This window comes from Hydractinia symbiolongicarpus, chromosome 14, assembly GCF_029227915.1.
Source record: "Hydractinia symbiolongicarpus strain clone_291-10 chromosome 14, HSymV2.1, whole genome shotgun sequence".
Classification (NCBI taxonomy): Eukaryota; Metazoa; Cnidaria; class Hydrozoa; order Anthoathecata; family Hydractiniidae; genus Hydractinia; species Hydractinia symbiolongicarpus.
The window spans coordinates 9,472,343-9,490,761 of NC_079888.1; the positions used below are offsets into that span (position 1 = coordinate 9,472,343).

The 18,419-nt window shown below is 32.8% G+C and overlaps 1 protein-coding gene across 1 annotated transcript; it reads right to left on the reverse strand.

Annotated features, from left to right (window-relative positions):
* Positions 1-1,311: 1,311 nt before the first annotated feature.
* On the reverse strand, positions 1,312-16,017 carry LOC130625639 (uncharacterized). Its single transcript, XM_057440738.1, has 18 exons — positions 15,853-16,017; positions 10,906-10,936; positions 10,547-10,671; positions 10,100-10,180; positions 9,772-9,811; positions 9,401-9,466; positions 9,221-9,265; positions 8,954-8,972; positions 8,226-8,376; positions 7,918-8,019; positions 7,555-7,631; positions 7,281-7,395; positions 6,781-6,822; positions 6,506-6,680; positions 3,952-4,016; positions 3,428-3,517; positions 2,825-2,925; positions 1,312-2,294 (listed from the first exon to the last, which is right to left on the reverse strand). The coding sequence occupies exons 1-18, from the start codon at positions 15,902-15,904 to the stop codon at positions 2,124-2,126; spliced, it is 1,548 nt and encodes a 515-aa protein (XP_057296721.1). The 5' UTR covers positions 15,905-16,017; the 3' UTR covers positions 1,312-2,123.
* Positions 16,018-18,419: the final 2,402 nt, after the last annotated feature.

Genomic DNA, 18,419 nt, shown 5'->3' on the forward strand with positions numbered 1-18,419 from the left:
GAAATGACTGAAAAATATTGATTTTCCATTTAGGAGACATCTTTAATTAGGAGACAAAGCTGAACGATGATGTCTGCTAGTTAAGGATTTCTTCTTAGTTCGGAAAGAAATTTGGATTTATTGCATGCTTCGAAAAGTGTACTTTAGGGGCACAAACTTTCGCGGGCAGAAAATTTTGCGGATTTTACGATTTTTCGTTGTTTTTGCACAACTTTGTGCGCAAAGTATTCAAAATCCTGAAATTCGGAAGTATTTTTCCGCGAATCTACGTAAGAACGCAAAGTTTTTTAAGATAAAAAAATCCTTTTTCTATACAGTTAGCGTTTGGAGTATCTGCCTGAATAAGCAATGATCACACTGCCTGAAAAAAGATTTACCACTGGGTGTTTCCATGATTCATTTATCCCTAAAATTAAAAACCGTAAAAAATCAATAGAGAAATAGAGCACTGAAGAGAAAATATATTTAGTCAATCAATTACAACTACATTTTCTTTTGTTGTCCTTGTACGCAATTACGATTTCGCGGCAACATATCTGGCACATCTAAGCAACACGGTTCAAGTAATATTTTGTGGCCACTGTCCCCACACTTTCTTTTATTGTTTTGATCACAAAACCACCAAACATATTCCATGATTCGAACAAACAAACGAGTTATTTATTTTCTAACGGCTGCGAACGGATATGCTAAACGTTTTATGAAGAACGAGTGGTATTCACAGCAAGTGAAGCATAAAGTTGACGATAAAATTGAATGAAGTCAATGTAAGATTAAGGTTAACAACTCTTCAACTGCTTCAAGCGTTCTGGATTCTAGAATCCTATAACCACATGACTAGTAAGGTAGATATTGAAATCATGGAGAGTGGTTAGTAAGCAACCGAGATAACAGATGCGTCCAGATTAGGTTTGGGCCAGCTATCTTCAATTGTTCTATTCTATTCCATTGATCTTATGAATTTATCTATTCCAGATAGCATTTAAAATGAAAATTTGTGAGGTGTGTAAGGAATACAACGGGAAGCCTTTTTATGCAACGAAAACTTCAACAGCGACGAGGAGTCGGAGTGAGAAAACGCGGAAGATGATGGAAAGAACGCTTTTGATTTTCTCAAACAAAAAACTGCGCTTGAAAATAAAGTAAATTATGGTATTTTTCGATATACTCGTTGTCATTTTAACCTCAACTTCCTGCTCTGTCTCCTTCGAAGAATGCTATTTATCCACAAGTGTGAGTGTTAAAAGAAGACAAAGAGCAGATCAGCTTGTTTAATATTTTGTACCTCAACGAGAGACAAAACAAAATATGCATTGCTCAACGTTTTTTTCTTTTTCTTTTTTAAAAATATTATACAGAACCTTAAATATAAACAGTCTGCGCTCGACAAGTAGAACCACGCATAAGCGGAACTTTTACTAAGTGAAACCGTTTTCCCCAGTCCCTTGATTTCCCTTATCAAACTCTCTTAATTTCTTCGGATAATTGGAACACCGGATAAGTGGAGCATTGGATAAGTGGAACCATTTTACCCAGTCACATATGTTTCCACTTAACGAGCGCAGACTGTTTATAACCTTATATATATATATTATTTGTGGATAAATATTTTTATTCTCAGATTTTACAGTAAAAAAAGTTGTATGTAAATAAATAAAAAATGAAATAACAAAAAAATTAAATATACAATAAGCATCAAGCTGTGATAATATTTACGATAAAAAATCTTTAAATGGTCTCCTCATATAAATTCTAGTTTTAAACTAGTTTCGTATAAAAAATAACATTATAAAGTAAAACAGCTCATCCAGTTAAAAAAAGAATATAAGAAAAGTTTTGAGTACCATAAGTACATTAGTCCGAAATGCAGGAGGGAGAAGGGTGTGTGGTGGAGTTGGGGGCGAGGTGGTAATATAATTAATTTTGGTAGGAATTTCAAAGCATGCCCAAAAGTTACCTTAGACCATCTAAGATAAAGAAACAATTGTTACATTGGTACTTTTACTTTATCATATTTCGAAAATGGTATGGTCTTCCATTTACGATTCGCCTCAGATCCTTAAACTGAAGTCGGCCTTTACATTGGTTCTCATAAGTTCGAAAACTGCTACGATGAAAAAAATCTACTTCGCTTTTCTAATAAAGCGAACTAAGTACGCGCTTATAGCGAAGTAGACGCAAGTGATTAGAAATAGTATTATATATCCCAATCCCCAGCGACAGCTCACGTGATTAAAACCATCCAATACAATTCCGCCTATTGGAGTAGCGATTGCCTGCGGTAAGACAAGTGCCTAAAGAATTAAAAATACACTGTAAAATCTTATTTGATTCGAAGGGATTTTACCGGTTTTTTTTAATAAAGTCTTTTTTTGCTAAATTGCGTAATTATAATACTGACTTTCTCTGACTGACGTTCTATAACACAAAACTACCCCTCAAATTATAATCCGTATAATTTACACTTGGAATTTAAGACACATTTCTTTTTCTGATTTCCGTTGACTATTAGCTGCAGAAAAAATAATTTTAACACTTATTTACTAAAAAACCTCGCCCATTATAGGTAGCTACTTTTATACTGATAAAAACAGACCACAAGTTGTCAAGTAGTGTCCATCAATTCGCATGTGATAATTGCAATATTAGTATAAACGGTCAGGATGGTCAAAATTTTTTCTAATAATCATACCGAAATACCGGGCTTACGGAAAAATATTTTAATTATCCTTTTTAATTGTTTATCTGCACATAATCCTCAAGCCACACAAGGATCTCCTAAACACTAGGAAGTAATTTGTTTTGTACAAGAAATAAAATTTACCTGGTGCCATACAGCCAAATCTTTTGCCTTATCTTTCTCATCCGGTAAGACATCCATAACAAGTGCAAAATCCACCGCGGAATACGCGCCAAAACCAATACCTAGATATGTAACAGTGTTTGTTAGAGGGTTAAATTCTTTTGACTGCAACAAAGTGTTTGATAGGGGGTTGGCAACCTGTGTTTGTCAAGAGGTAAATACCTAGGACCGAAATAAACAGTCCTTGTCAGGGGTAAATACCTAGGACTGAAACAAAAAGTGTTTGTCGGGGGGTAAAAAACCTAGAACTGAAATAAATAACATAAACAAGTCAGGGGGTAAAAATAATGAATGAACAGTGTTTGACGGGGGTAACCATCAAGACTTAAACAAAAGATGTTTATCAAGGGTTAAATACCTAGGACTGAAACAAACAGTGTTTGTCACAAGTTAAATAACTAGGAATGCAAGAAAAGGTGTTTGTCAAGGGGCTAAATACCCAGGAATAAAAAAGGTCCTTAAATCACATAGTAAAATTGACTTCTTGCACCACATTTTTCCTCTAAGAATGGGTAAAGCTTTTAGGCGTTTTCACGTCCTTTTCATGATAATTAATATACCTACCAAATGTTAATGAAACTGGAATAACTGCATAAAATGCATATTTTCCCTGTAAACCAGACAAAATGAGCGAACATACAGCCATCAGCAAAGCTAAGAAAATATATGAAGATATATAAAAATACAAATAATACAAAATACAAAAAAACAGATGAATTTAAAGACAAATCAAGAATTAGAAGTAAAATCAAAAGTAGTCAATTGAAAAGGACTTCTCAGCATATCGTTTTTGGAACGTATAAGAGTTCAAGTATAAACATCTTGAGTTCACAAATTATTGTGTCATTTTTACGAGGTGTTTACGAAATATGCGAAGAAAACGGGAAAAAAATAAACGAAAAATCTGTTTGTTTTTCCAAAAGTTTTGCGAAGCTGTTTTTAGCAAAGAAGACATTAGCAAAAATTAATCAGCTTAAGGCAATTTATATTTCAGATGCCACAGGAAAAGTTAAAGACTTACTGCTACCATTTTATTTCTTGTTAAAAATGCATATTTGTTTGAAATATCAATAACAGATTGCACGAACCTGATCCAATAACCAGTGGTTTTCTTTTTCGCAGTTTGTCGGATAGAAAACCACCAACAACAGAACTAGAAGAAAGAGAAAAAGATACAGTTTAAATAATGGGGGTGGCAACCGGACTATCAACTACAGGCTGTTCTAAATCTTTATCGCATTTCAAGTTGTTATGTTTTGGCCTTGCGTTTTCAGCTTAATTGTAGTACCGGCCAGAACGCCATTTATGGCAACACCATTTTTCCCTATGACAATCAGAATATGTAAAAATCAGAGCAATATCACATCTCACTGAAAAACCAGTTATATGATACTACGGAGATGTCAGTTATATGATACTACAGAGATGTCAGTTATATGATACTACGGAGATGTCAGTTATATGATACTACGGAGATGTCAGTTAAATGATACTACAGAGATGTCAGTAATATGATACTACGGAGATGCAGCTTTATTATACTACGGAGATGTCAGTTATATGATACTACGCAGATGTCAGTTATATGATACTACGGAGATGCAGCTTTATTATACTACGCAGATGTCAGTTATATGACACTACGGCGATGTCAGTTATATGATACTACAGAGTTGTCAGCTATATGATACTACAGAGATGTCAGTTATATGATACTACAGAGTTGTCAGCTATATGATACTACAGAGATGTCAGTTATATGATACTACGGAGATGCAGCTTTAACATACTACGGAGATGTCAGTTATATGGCACTACGGAGATGTCAGTTGTATGATACTACAGAGATGTCAGCTATATGATACTACAGAGATGTCAGTTATATGAGACTACGGCGATGTAAGTTATATGATACTACAGAGATGTCAGCTATATGATACTACAGAGATGTCAGTTATATGATACTACGGAGATGCAGCTTTATTATACTACGGAGATGTCAGTTATATGAGACTACGGCGATGTAAGTTATATGATACTACAGAGTTGTCAGCTATATCATACTACGGAGATGGTAGCCTTACTTTTTAAATTAAAAAATAATTAAGTCTTTGTATGATAAAAGATTTTTGGATATTTACTTTTTTTGGACATAGAATGCAAAGAAAAAAATATTTAACATGAGTAGTGTTAATGTTCGGCATTATAAACCACCATTCAATTTATTGTGGGTTTTTAAAGGACGTCATTATGTCGTCTCTAAATACTTAAACACACATGCTATAAAACACGTGACACATGCAATATTTCGTTATAAAGATTTTGCATTATTATTTTTTCACTGGATACTTAATACTTGACAAAAAGAGTGACAGCTATTTAGCTACATCTCCTGTCTTCAGATTTGTTGTCCACTGTGTCCGTTTACCACTACTACCAACTAGCTGGTCACGCTAAGGAAAAGTCAAGAAAACATTATAGAGATACTACAGTTGTGGACAAAATGTAATGAAACACCCTGAAAAAATATTAATAGTCAATATTGATGATACTAGACCGTTATCCTTCCCCCCACTTTCCTCCATGCCAATGTTAATTTCATGCAGTGCAAACTATTTCACCCAAACCAGCATCTTACTGGCATCCTGAGACAGCATTAACGTGCGAGAAACGGGGAATTTTGGTAGGCTTTTTACCGCGATTGTAGCCGTAAATCTTTACTACAGATGCAACAATACAGCTTCTAGCCAGAACATATTCTCAATATGGCGTGCCAAAGAAGAAAGTATGTCGCTGAGCTTTGGCCCGCGGGGAGCAATCCAATTTAAATAATTCAGCCTGAATTCATTCAATTAACTGGAATAATCCTAAAATCGCAATGTGTCAAGCATTCCATTATTATGGCCACTATAACATTTCTGACGTTGCGCAGGGCTAATAAAGCGACGGACCACGGGCTCAACCGACGGATAAATTCGCGACGTTATGACGTTACGCCGTTACGACAGATTTCAGATGTAATCTTAAATCTTAAAAAAAGAAAAAGAAAATGAATGGTGCGTGGAGGCGGTAAACTTGTGTGAAAGATCATTTGGAAAAGTTGTAGGAAAAATTACACGACAATAAATAGAGGTGGCGTAAACTTGGTGGTATACAATTTTTATCACCTCATCTATCCATGTGGCTGTTTCAAGGTTAACATGTAATATATGTAAACAAAACTTTAACAGTAAAATCAACTTTTGCTTTTGCATTTCATATATTCCTTATCCGTTAATATTTTGTCTTAATGGACAAACTTTAGTATGCAACTTTTATCGTGTTAATTTAATTCTTAGCATTTAGTTAACTAAGATTATTCATGCATGTTGGCCACCCATTTCCAATACTTTCTCATAACGACATGATTCTGCAAAAATAAAAAATTTTAATGAGAAAAAAAAGTAAACAAGCTTGGTGACAAAAAAATTAAAAAAAGAGAGAAAATTCAAATCCAAAAAAGTCGATGCCGTAGATACCACTTCCAACGCCATCTACAGTAAATATTCGAATATCATTTACTGTAATTGATTTATAATTAGCGCGTTGATGAAAAAAAGGAAGTGAATAAAAATAACTTCATAAATTTTGAGATATACTTACAACACAGCTGCAGAGAGAAGAAGTGGTAACAATATAACTGCAACAGCTTTTTCTGGTGACCAACAACCTGGTAATTCGACCATATCACCTAACCAATACTCTAAGAAACCCACTACAGTGGCGACTCCCTGTTGCATTAAAAATCTTGTGAAAAACACCCAACGAAAGTCATGCTCTGAAAATAGAAATAGTTTTACATTAGTCTTATTTTTATATTAAACATTATAATCTATTAAACATTATATTGAAGAGAAAAAGTCCAAAATGTAAATTACCTTTTAATGGCTCCCAATAAGCACAAAATATCGTCTTAATATCTAAAAATATAATCCATCCAGAGATAGGAATCGTCACGAGCTAATCCTCCAGCACAAAAAAAATGTCAGAATTGTGTTTTCTGTGATTCTAACTACGTATATGATTGTTTGATAAATAGGATTCACAAAAACTTAAATTTTTAAATCCATCAAGCGTTTAACAACTGTTCCTATTTTAAAGACAGAATTTTGAGAGTGTAATGTCACTTATTATGGCAAAACTAAACGTCACATCAGGAAGGATTGTTCTTTTCTATAACAGAAAAAATTAAACTTGGTTATTAGACTAATGCTGTTTCTGTTCACCGTTTTGCTTCTAGATCGAGCGTGAATGACCTTTTCTGAATAGGCTGACGAAACCATTGCATTTGAGTTTTTTTAATGTTACTTATTTTTTCAATGATATTGTAATTTTTTACTTTTCTACATCAATATCAACATGAATAAAATATATTTACCAAGTGAGTTTTTTGGTGCATAAGTTCTTTTTTCTGGACAAGAGCAAACAGTTATCATCACGCAGCAAAAATAAAGACCAGATATCATTGCATATGTTGGAACAACCCCAATTCTCTGAAAATTAAAAATAAAAAATGAAATCATGTAAAATTAAAGACGTAGCTTCCATTTACTACCATCTTTTTTCACCGCTATTGATAAAAAAACACAGCATTATTAATATGGATGAAAAAACACCACGCCGTGTTAATTCTGCATTGGTAGTTAACTTACTGTAAAGAAGAAACCTATGATTGCTCCAGCCACATTACCACATAACGTCATAGCTCCCATAACACCGGAACTAAAACCTGAATAATAAAAAATAGAAGAATAAAACGTAATCATGCTGTCATAGAGAAAACACTTGAAAAAAAAAGAGTTTGGAGCTGCTTTTCTAATATGGATGAAAAAAGCTAAGTAAACAACTACATTTCAAGAAATAAAAAAAACACATATCCACGACATATCTTTCCTCAGTAAAATTTCGCCAACACTCAGCTCGGCATGTTCACTTAACAACTAAATTTCACTTGGAAAAATATGTAATTTAAATCTGTTAATAAAAAATTAAAAAAAAGGAAATTCATTCTTTACCTCTTTGCGATGGCGGTGTTTGGTCTGCTATGAGACCATTATATGGTACTGCCATCATAGCGTAACATGCCATAACACAAAGATAAAATACGAAGTACAACCCTAAAGTTAAAAGAGTTTATTCAGTACAAAAAATTACAACTTAACAGTTGATATTATATGGCTTCTAGCCACACTGTTGTTGTCCTTTAGATTAGTTTTTTTAGAGTAGTTTTGTGGAGCCTTTTGACACACCTTACTTGGAAATGAATGATGTGCATTAAGTTTCCGCAGCAACACACCACAAGTTTACGTAGACATTTGTTTACCTAGACTACCAGTATTCGTTGGTTTGTCTGACATCAATGCAAGAAGCACATTGGGATCTTCATACGTTCTATTGGGTTCTAAACTTTGTAACATTGTGATGTTGTTAGCGTAGTATGATGCACACCTCCTCACTTCCAGATCAATGGAACACTAAATTTAAGTTTGGCAGTATTACAATAACAGCACTCAAGAAGTCACCAAAGTAAATTCATATTCCAGCTGCAAAATTCACTTTTGCTGCTACTCCTCCTTCCATTTTGGAAAGCTAACCCAAATTTACAAGACTAGTAAGTGGCCTGTAAAAAATATCCACAGGTTCGCTCGTTCTTTCTTCTTGCGGTACCATTTTGTGTGACAGACAGACGTATACGGGTATTGTAATGTAGATTGTAAGCGTGTAGTTGAAAACGCTGTTTTTATATTTATGTAAATCTTACACACTCAACTTATAAATGTTTACAGAAGAATTAGAATTAAATCTGCAGTTTGCTTTGACCACAGCTTTCCATCTCTTTGTTTATTTTTTTTCCCTAAATCCCAATCATCTAAGTGGAGACATGCCTTATCTTGCTCCTATTTACAGCCTTCGTGATTATAATCATTATTTTGTTATACGTATTTATTTATTTATAATACACGAGTCACGAATCAAAGTATTTTTGCGAAAAACATTATTTAGGGTGAGTTCATTCTTATCAGAACAAAACAAAATAAAAAAGCAACTTACAGTAGCATTAGCTTTTACTCTAAAATAATTAAAAAAATATCTATACATATATAATCACAAATGCATTTTATGATGTACACATTTTCATTTATATTAATAACCAGTTACACATACGTATAATTATGTGTTATGATCACATCTTTTTAGTATGAAAATATAACATCTAAGTACCTTATGCTAAGGTAAAAATGTTATCTCCATTTAAAAACATTAGGGCAATTCAAAAAATAGGAGGCTGTACAATGAAATTAAAGCATATTAACTCACCTTTTACTTCCAGGAGCACTAAATGCCATACCAAATAGACTTATTCTAAACAAGGATTTGAGATTGTAAATATTGTAAATCTCTTCGCCTTGCCAAAGAATAAACCTTATACCATAATTTTGTTTAAAAAGTGTCATTTTTCAATTTTATAACCAATATTCATAAAGAAATATAACATACACTAATAAGACGGTACCAGCAACCATCAATGGTCGTCTTTTACCATAAGGAGATGCAAAACGATCACTAAAATAAAAAAAATGCCAGACATTGGTAATTCAGATAGTGAACACTTAAACGTTGGATCAGTAAAATCAAAATCAGGTCACTCCCTCTCCAGGGCATATAGGTATTGTTACAAATTGGCGTCAAATATTGAGGAACTAGTTTTGAAATGTTGAAATGCTCTGCATAGAAGCAGATGGGGATATAGAATTGACTTGTAGTTTCCTTGTATTGAGCTTGTATAGTTGATTAAAGATTGTCTAGAAAAGGAAGCAGTTATTATATCTATACACACACTATGGAATTTATGTTTATAACAGTCATACCTTTTAATTCCAATCAATGGGCTGATAAAGAAAGTGACAACTAAAATAAAATCCATGTATGTTGTAGAATATATACCAATGTTATACACAAATACTAAGAAATGAATCAGAAGTGACTCGCAAATTGGAAAATGTATTTCATTTTATAATTTGTTAAATTGGTGATCATAACATTGAAAAATGTCACAAATTTTATCCTTACTATTAAAAATTAATCTGACCTCAACATGCAAAAAATCCAACTTCATTCTTGAAATATTAAAAATAAGACAGGCGTCTAAAGAAATAATATTGTGTATTAAAAGAAATACACAAGATCGTGCTCTACCTGCTCCTGCTGCTACCATGGCACCAAATATTTGACCTTTAATCTCTGAACCAACTAGAGATTGAACTTGACTTGGGACAACTAAAAGAAACAGAATACATAAAATCTCTATATAAAATTACCTATATTCTGTGCAAAATTATAATGGAATCACTATTTTGTGTTACGGATGCACAAAATAACAATGCCTGGAATATAAGTTAAGTAAAAATCTGAAAACTGTCGAACTGTTGAATTTTCCAGACTAGCAATCGTAATACAACAATAACTGATCAGTCCAGGCAATAACACATTAACTTATGCAGGGTGAGCAACCTGAATAAATAGAGAACGCATATTTTATTACAAAATCTTTATCTATTTTATCTTATCTTTTTTATCTATCTTGGTTTTGTTTTATTTATTTTAAGTAAGATGATATTTAACAAAATATATATAACTTGTTACCTTCTACGGACAGTATTAGATACATAACATTCATTCCAAACCATGATAAATTCAAGAAGAACACTCGTGTTTTGGACAACTGTGATATGTTACTGCTACATTCTGTGCCTTGTGTTTTCTGCATACTACAAAAAATGCAGGCAATATTACATCAAGGTATATGTCACTGACAAAAGTTACTAGAAATTAGTATCAAAGGATTATGATCCAGGGCATAAACCATAAAATCTGCTAGGGCTAACCGAAAAATATCAACTGTTATTAAACCTTTTTGTAGATGAATACACCTAAGCCGACAATGTGTAAATATAGAAAAAATTTGAAAATATAAAAAACAAAAAGTAAATTGAAATTCTTACTAAGCCTTCTCCTCATCCGTAACACCTAGACCTAAAAAACAAAAACAAAACTGTGTGAGTAAATTTGAAAGTCCAATTTAAAAAGTTTATGAACAAAATGCTTGACCATTTCTCAATCTCTATCATTAGTCTGGTGTATGGTAAATTAAAGTAACCCAACATCACTCCAGGTGTAAATAGACAACAATAATAACGAAAGTCATTGATTAGTCAATGGAATTTTATCTGGGTTTACTTCTGGTGAAATTGCAAGGATTTTCTTTAAAAAGTGCTGAAATTAAGCAAGAGAAAAAACATCCACAATTTCGATTACCTATATTTTATGACTGTCATATAAAAACTAAGAATGTCATATATTTTATGACATTCTTAGTTTTCTTCTTTAAACGACAGAAATGTGTAGTACAGACTATATGCTCTCCAATGATAAAAGTGTATTTCTGTTATATTTCAGTATTATATTGTCATTTTAAAAAAAACATGCTTTTTGATTTATTTTTTTTAAAATATATAATGCTTTGGTATTTTCGAAAGGAATTCTGAAATTACATCTGGCACTGAATGAGTTATAAACAATTTCTCGCTACTTGTGGCTAAATTAAATCATTGCATATTATTTTATTTTTATTTATTATAAAAATGTTTTTTATTTAGGAGGTTGCCAAAACCTTTTTGTTGTGTTTAAAAAATTACATCAGCCAACTTTTACCGTCATTAGTTAAAAACTGCCACAGTAATTGTGACAACAGCTATTTGCCGAAGCTTGGGCATGGTGGACATTACTGTTTTGAAAGCTCTTATTGTGGAAGCACAGAGCAGTTGAGAAACAAAAGGTCTAAGGATGAGGTTGGCATACTCTAAATTGAAACTGCTAACCCCGCACATTTGTATCTAAATGTTCTTAGGGCAAAACATGTGACATCAACGTTTGCGGTAAATATTGGAAAAACATCATAAGAAAAGAAACTTTAATTAAATAGCAAATTCTGTATTTTACTTAATCATGCTTTAAACTTGCTTTGGCAGTTCTTTTCTATTGTTTTTTTAAAACAAAAAGGTTGAAAATACGTATTTGAGCATTATAACCTGGCCAGGTCTACAGGCTCCAAAAATTTTGTAGCTTATGTGTTGAAATAAATTCTTTTAACTGGAATCAAAAAAATTATGCACACACCTGATGCTAATACATCAAGTTTAATTATTTTTTTTAAAATAACAAAAATTATTCATATACAGGGATCAATTTGGAAAATTTGTAGAATTTTTATAACTTCTTTACAAGGCATATTAATTGTTTTTTGGCTATGAAAGTCATTAATTATGCTGAATGAAAGTCATTAATTTAAGAAGTGCTGTATATCCCATGTAATAGGGCCAGGTGTACCAAAAGACTGGAGCTAGTTTAAATTTTTTAATGAAGAATAAGGTCCAACCAGTGCTTGAGGAGGCAAGGAAAACAAATATTTAAAAAGCAATATCTAGGATTACATGAACTTTAAACAAAATGTGAATATGTCATTGGGAATAAACAACTTATAAGATTATATATTAAACCACACACACTTTAGTCATGTCAATGTCATCCTCTCTGATATAGTCCTCCGTATCATCATTGAAGATGAGACATGATATTTACAAAGATTGTAGTAATTGATCTTTTCAGTGTGCCACCCATTCTTGTATAGAACCTCCTTTTGCCATCCATAATAAGGTGCTCATGTCACACCAGTTACAATTTTTGCAGTGGCTTTAGTTGATAATGTAACCCCCACTTTTTCATTACAATGTTCGCATACTTTCTGAAACAATGTTCATGACGCAAAGGTGAGTTGTTTCCTCTTCCTGGCACTCATGTTATCTTATTCACTCTCTTTCAAAAATGTGTTGATGTATTTTATATTTCCTTAGTCAAGCACAACAATAAAAAATAATGCATTTTTTTGCCTGATGTGTGATTGTTTTAACTTTTAAACAGGTGAGTTAAAAGCATGGAAAAATTAGCAACAAGAGCCTTTGATTAGATTGATTGATTTGATTAGATGAGCCTCAGGGTGACTCTTAAAATATTTGTTGATTTTTTGAGATTTTGAGCCTTCGTGATTCTTATGAAAAAGCAGTTTACAGTTCCATATCGTTAGGATTAACCAATATGATTTGAGGGAAAATACGCTGTTTATGCCGTCGGCTCTTCATAAATAGAGGCTAAATTTTTTATGAAATCTTAGTTTTCTAATTTACCTTCAAACCTCTAAATATTGTGGAGTTTTAAATAAAATGAATTCCAGTGTGACGTTATTTGTTTACTTTTCACAATAAGCTCCTTGTCTCTGGCATTTGCGTAGCAAGAAAAAAGATGCTGGAATTAGGTGAAGGGTGGTCTTTTCCTGTGGATTTCTTTTCACGGAAACATTGTTTGAGGTTTTATACTATTATTGAGTATACTAGTTATTTAAACCCGTGGAATAATCCACTTAAATTTATTGTGCTTCTTATCACAAAAAGGTTTGCTGATAATTTTATTAAGAAGGCTGAAACAGAAACGTTTCAAACGAAATCGCGTGGAGATATCCACTCAAAAATCATTTGTTGTCATTTTCATTTTAGGGACGCATACAATTAAAACTTTTGAACGAAATTGACAACTATAATAACAACAACAATTGCCTGTGACTTTACTCGTATAACAATTTATAACAAAGCTCCTGTCACGGTAAATTTAAATTTGCATGCAATAAAATTTCTAACTAATGAAATCACTTTATTTTATTACATGATTTGTTTTAGCCTAACAGCGATAATCATTGTTTTTTTCGTCAAGATTTTTTGTAGTTAATTCCATTCAAGTGGGAATAAATAAAACCAATATGTTTTTTATACAACAGTAGACAATAGACACGTGCTTAAAGGAATAATAAAAATTAATTACCTATGACTTTTGTGTAATAAAGTTTACATTGTTACACAAAGGTTTTTATGAGAACAATAAAAAAAATTAACCGTGACTTTTTTAAAACAAAAATTTTAAATCAATTTGAAAAACCACAAGACAAAAAAAAAGTTTAGCAAAATTGACATGTTACCACGGCTGTTTCTTTAGAAAAAAACAACACATCCACTTTGCCTGTCACAGACACATTCAACTGGCATATTATTATATAGACTAGTCGATAAAGCCCGTGGAAAAATCCACTAAAGCAGGATAAAAATTTTTGATGTTAATGAGATATAAGAATTTAAAGATTTTGCTGACGTCAGCAATGGCCCCATCAAAACCAATAATTTTTTTTTAGAAATTTGTATACCTGTTGCCTCTATCGTATAGATCTTGAAACGCTGATCAAGAAAATGTATAGGATTATGTACTTTTGACAAACGGTTGCAGAGATATTAGGGTTTAAAGGTTTTTTGATGACGTCATCAACCCACCCATTCCGAAACGGATTTGGGGACCCAAGTTTGAGAAACTTACCCAAATTGGTCCTAGGTGGTCCCTAGTTACCCACGCAGGAGATGACGCCAGTTATTTCCACCCGTTTCCAAGTTATTAAGCCTTAAATTTAAAAGTGCAATGCAATGGCTTCACTAATCTTAATATACTTTCCTTTGACGTCAATATTGCTTTAACGTCAAAGTTTGCTAATTTACAGAACAAATTTATAGGCGATGTTTTATAGACTTTATCAAAGAAATTTTATACACTTTGTAAAAGTCACAGACAGACAGAACTGGCGTATTATTATATAGACTAGTCGATAAAGACCCGTGGAGAAATCCACTTAGGCAATAGGACATTGAAAATGTTGGTTTGCTGTCGTCAGCATTGCAAATCCAAAAAAAAAAAAAAATTGGCGAAATTTAGTTTATTTGTTGCCTGTAACGTGTAGAGGTTGAAACGCTGATCAAAATAATATAGGATCATAACTTTTCTACGAACAACAAAAGACATAAAAGGGTTTTAAAATTTTGCTGACGTCAGCAATGGCCCGTTAAAACGCAAAAAAAAAATTTCAGAAATTTATATCCCTGTTACCTTCATCGTATAGACCTTCAAACGATGATCAAGAAAATGTATAGGATCATATATCTTTGACAAACGGTTGCAGAGATATTAGGGTTTAAAGATTTTTTGATGACGTCATCAACCCGTCCATTCCAAAACGGATTCGGGGACCCAGGTTTGGGAAACTTACCCAAATTGGTCCAAGGTGGTCCCTAGTTACCCACGCAGTGAAAAATCATTGACGTCACCAACTCGTTTCCAAGTTATTTAGCCTCAAAGTTTTAGAAGCACTGTAATGGCTTCATTAATTTAATATAGGATATTGACGTTAAAGTGGTGTTATTGACGTCGCGCCGTAATGTCTGAATATTTACCATATTAGACATGCATTTTTCAGCAATAACAAAGGAAAATGAAGACATCCACTTTGCCTGTCACAGAGACACGGAACTGGCGTATTATTATATAGATATTAATGTCTTCTGATTTATTTAAAATCATTTAAAGTCATAAGAATGCCTTCCTGTGTCCCCAGCTTTTTTTCTGCTATGCAAATGCCAGAGCAGAAAGAGCCTACTGCTGAAGATATAAACAACAGAATTCACCCATAAGTTTTTGCTAATTCAGCTTTATATACTTTAATTCAGATACTTGTATTCATTGTTTATTCTTAAGACCTTTTTCTTTTTCCTCAACCAAAAGTGGCACTATATGTAGCTAACGTTCTGAAAATAGCCTATATAATTTGCAGTTATCCCTACTGTTAGTTAAAACATTAATTTTAAGTAAAAATAGCAAATTAAGACTGCTTTTATTCAAAAATAAACGGATCTCCTCATATAACTAGCTACCTTGGCAGCTAGCTGCTAGCTACACTCTACTAGAGTAGCCAAAGAAAGAACTAGCTAGCTAGCTGCCAGGATCAGGTTACATTAATTTACACATACCGTGGACAGCATAACGCTTCTTCATTTTGGGATTGTGGTTACAACTATCCATTCCTAATCTAGAAGTTTAAAACAGTTCTTGCGAAGTAAGTTTTAAAAAATTCTGTTTTTTTTACGCAAAGTCAAATCAGATCATCCACGCTTTTAGCTTCTTGTCTCGATTATCCCGTCAAGATTTAAAAATGAGAAAAAACATTTAGTTTAAAAAGTTGAGCAATGGAGGCATGAAAAACATTAGGTTAATAAGGAAAGTGAAAGTGCAGTTTCAGTGTAACAATTTTTGAATGTTTATATTTCCTACGGCCATGCATTGTTTTAATATGAAGTCGTTGAAAGACACGAGGCTTAGTAGAAAGACGCGTAATGGGCTGTTTTTTAATTACTTTTTCCGTATCTTTTGCATTATATTATTATTAAGGTGTAATAGTGAAGGGAAGCAATATAAGGGAGAGGAACACATGAACAAGTTAACGTAAAAAGTGCATTGTTATGAACAACTAATTGTTGGTTCGCGGAGAGTTCGGTTAAATTATTTCTTAAGTAACTTGACATTAGTAAAGTATTAGATACATTATAAAGAAGAGCCTCAAACATTTTGTTCCCATGATAGATATTATAATGTGCTTATGTAAAGAACTCCTAACCATCTACTCCTTTTAGGTAAAGAAGGAGTAAACGCATTGGGGACGAGATTTATCTTTTACTAGCCCGTCATACTACCCAAATATGAATTCCTTTTTTTCTTTGTTTTTTTTTAAGTATGTGTGACACAAGAAAAGAAGTGATTATGAAAGCATAGTTTTTTCTCTGATACGCGTCCTCCTATCACGCATTCTCTGATTACACGTCCTTCTATTACGCCTCGCGACCTTCTGTACCGACGTGATCTACATTGCACCACGACACTTTATTACGCTACACGGCATTACGCAATGCAAGAGGAGGCAAGTCAAAAGCACAGAAGGCTAAAAAACGGACGACAGCGGACGAAGGAATCAGCAAGGCGTAAAAGAAAAAAGCTGCCTCAGAAATTTGTACATTGATACATCAACACATAAGCGGTTGCTGAGCGGGAACAGGTCCCCTATGACTGCAACAGAAAAAATGTGATATGCGTGCTGACGCCGCTCCTGGTCATATATCAGAGAGAAAAAAAGGCATCCTCGTCCCCAGGGTCTTGTGTCCCCTGAGCCGTTATTACGGAGTGGCCAACAATTTTCGCCGCTATCAACTTCATCGACAAGGCAAAATGCCCTGGGAAAGAGGTTGAAAAAAAGGGAGCTCAACGAGATTGTTATAAAATGCATTCGTTTTTAGAGAGCGAAGCCAGGTTAAAAAAAAATTCTTATGAGTTTCTGTAATCAAGCACACTTTTCCCTTTCTTGTTAAACAAACAGCCAGATCGTGAAACGAAAATGAAATCAGGTGCAGTTATGGTGTATTGATTTTGCACACGTGCTTTAAAATCACACAAAACATTAAAAATGATAGCATTTTTTTACAACTTGGATAAATTGTTCTCCGTGTTAATAAAGATGAAACTGAATCAAGATTTAAAAAGGACGATATTCTCAACTTTTTTACAGTAACAAAATTAAAGTTTCTCTCTACTAAACGATCGCCAACATTTTGTACAGGCTGTGTAATGTAGAAAATATATAGCTACAGGACATATCATAGAGAGAAAAGAACAAAAAGTAGCTTCGGATGTTTCGTTTTTATGGAAAATTGTTTACATTAATACGTTTTTTGGATTAAAACAAATATGATTAACAAAGATGATTTTATATACTTTATCTATGCTTTTTACTGTTTTTTTCATATTTGAAACTCGAAACAAAGATCATAGCACATCTCATCTCTCTATCCAAATTTTTCTTTCTTGGAATAGCTTTCAACATACACACCAACATCATGACTTTGGCTCTGTTGACTTCAATACACTTAAAAGCTCATCTAAAACACATTTTTTAAGCCTCTATGAATTGGATTAATCACTTTCCTCTGACTATTTGTTAGTAATTTATGTATTTATTTATTTTTCCATTATTTTATTTTATTTTTCTGTTTTTAATTAAAAATTAGTAGTAAACTATGCATAATTTGTAAAACGATCTTATTTAGGTGGCCACAGTTTTTACTATTCGATGGTCTCCTTATGTAAACTAATCTAATAATATGGAAATAAATAATTTCAACTACTGCTACTAACGGAAGTTACAAAAAGTTTTAGCTTAAACCTTGTTTGTGTCTGAAATAGAAAGTTATATAACTAACATGGTCTTTATACAAGAGGACTTAACAAACTTTACTCTAACTTACTGCTAACCTTATTTGAAAATCGTTTTTAGATGATGGTAGCTATATATTTCCAATCAGTTGTTCTTTGTGACCAAAGTTAATATAGTATTTTTCTATTAATTATATTTTGATTTAGTATTGCGTAGGCTTTTTTTTTTTATTAGTGTCGCAAAAAAATTTTCAGGCTGCTTTGCTTTTCACAGTTCATTCAAATGATATTTCGAATGCTATAGTTTTTTATGAATAAAAATAGCAACTTCGTTCCC

Coding starts and splice junctions, on each gene's coding strand:
- LOC130625639 (XM_057440738.1), bottom strand. CDS start 15,904: ATGGATAGTTGTAACCACAATCCCAAAATGAAGAAGCGTTATGCTGTC. Junction 10,672..10,905: donor ACGGATGAGGAGAAGGCTTA/GTAAGAATTTCA, acceptor CATTTTTTGTAG/TATGCAGAAAACACAAGGCA. Junction 9,812..10,099: donor CATGGTAGCAGCAGGAGCAG/GTAGAGCACGAT, acceptor ATTTTATTTTAG/TTGTCACTTTCTTTATCAGC.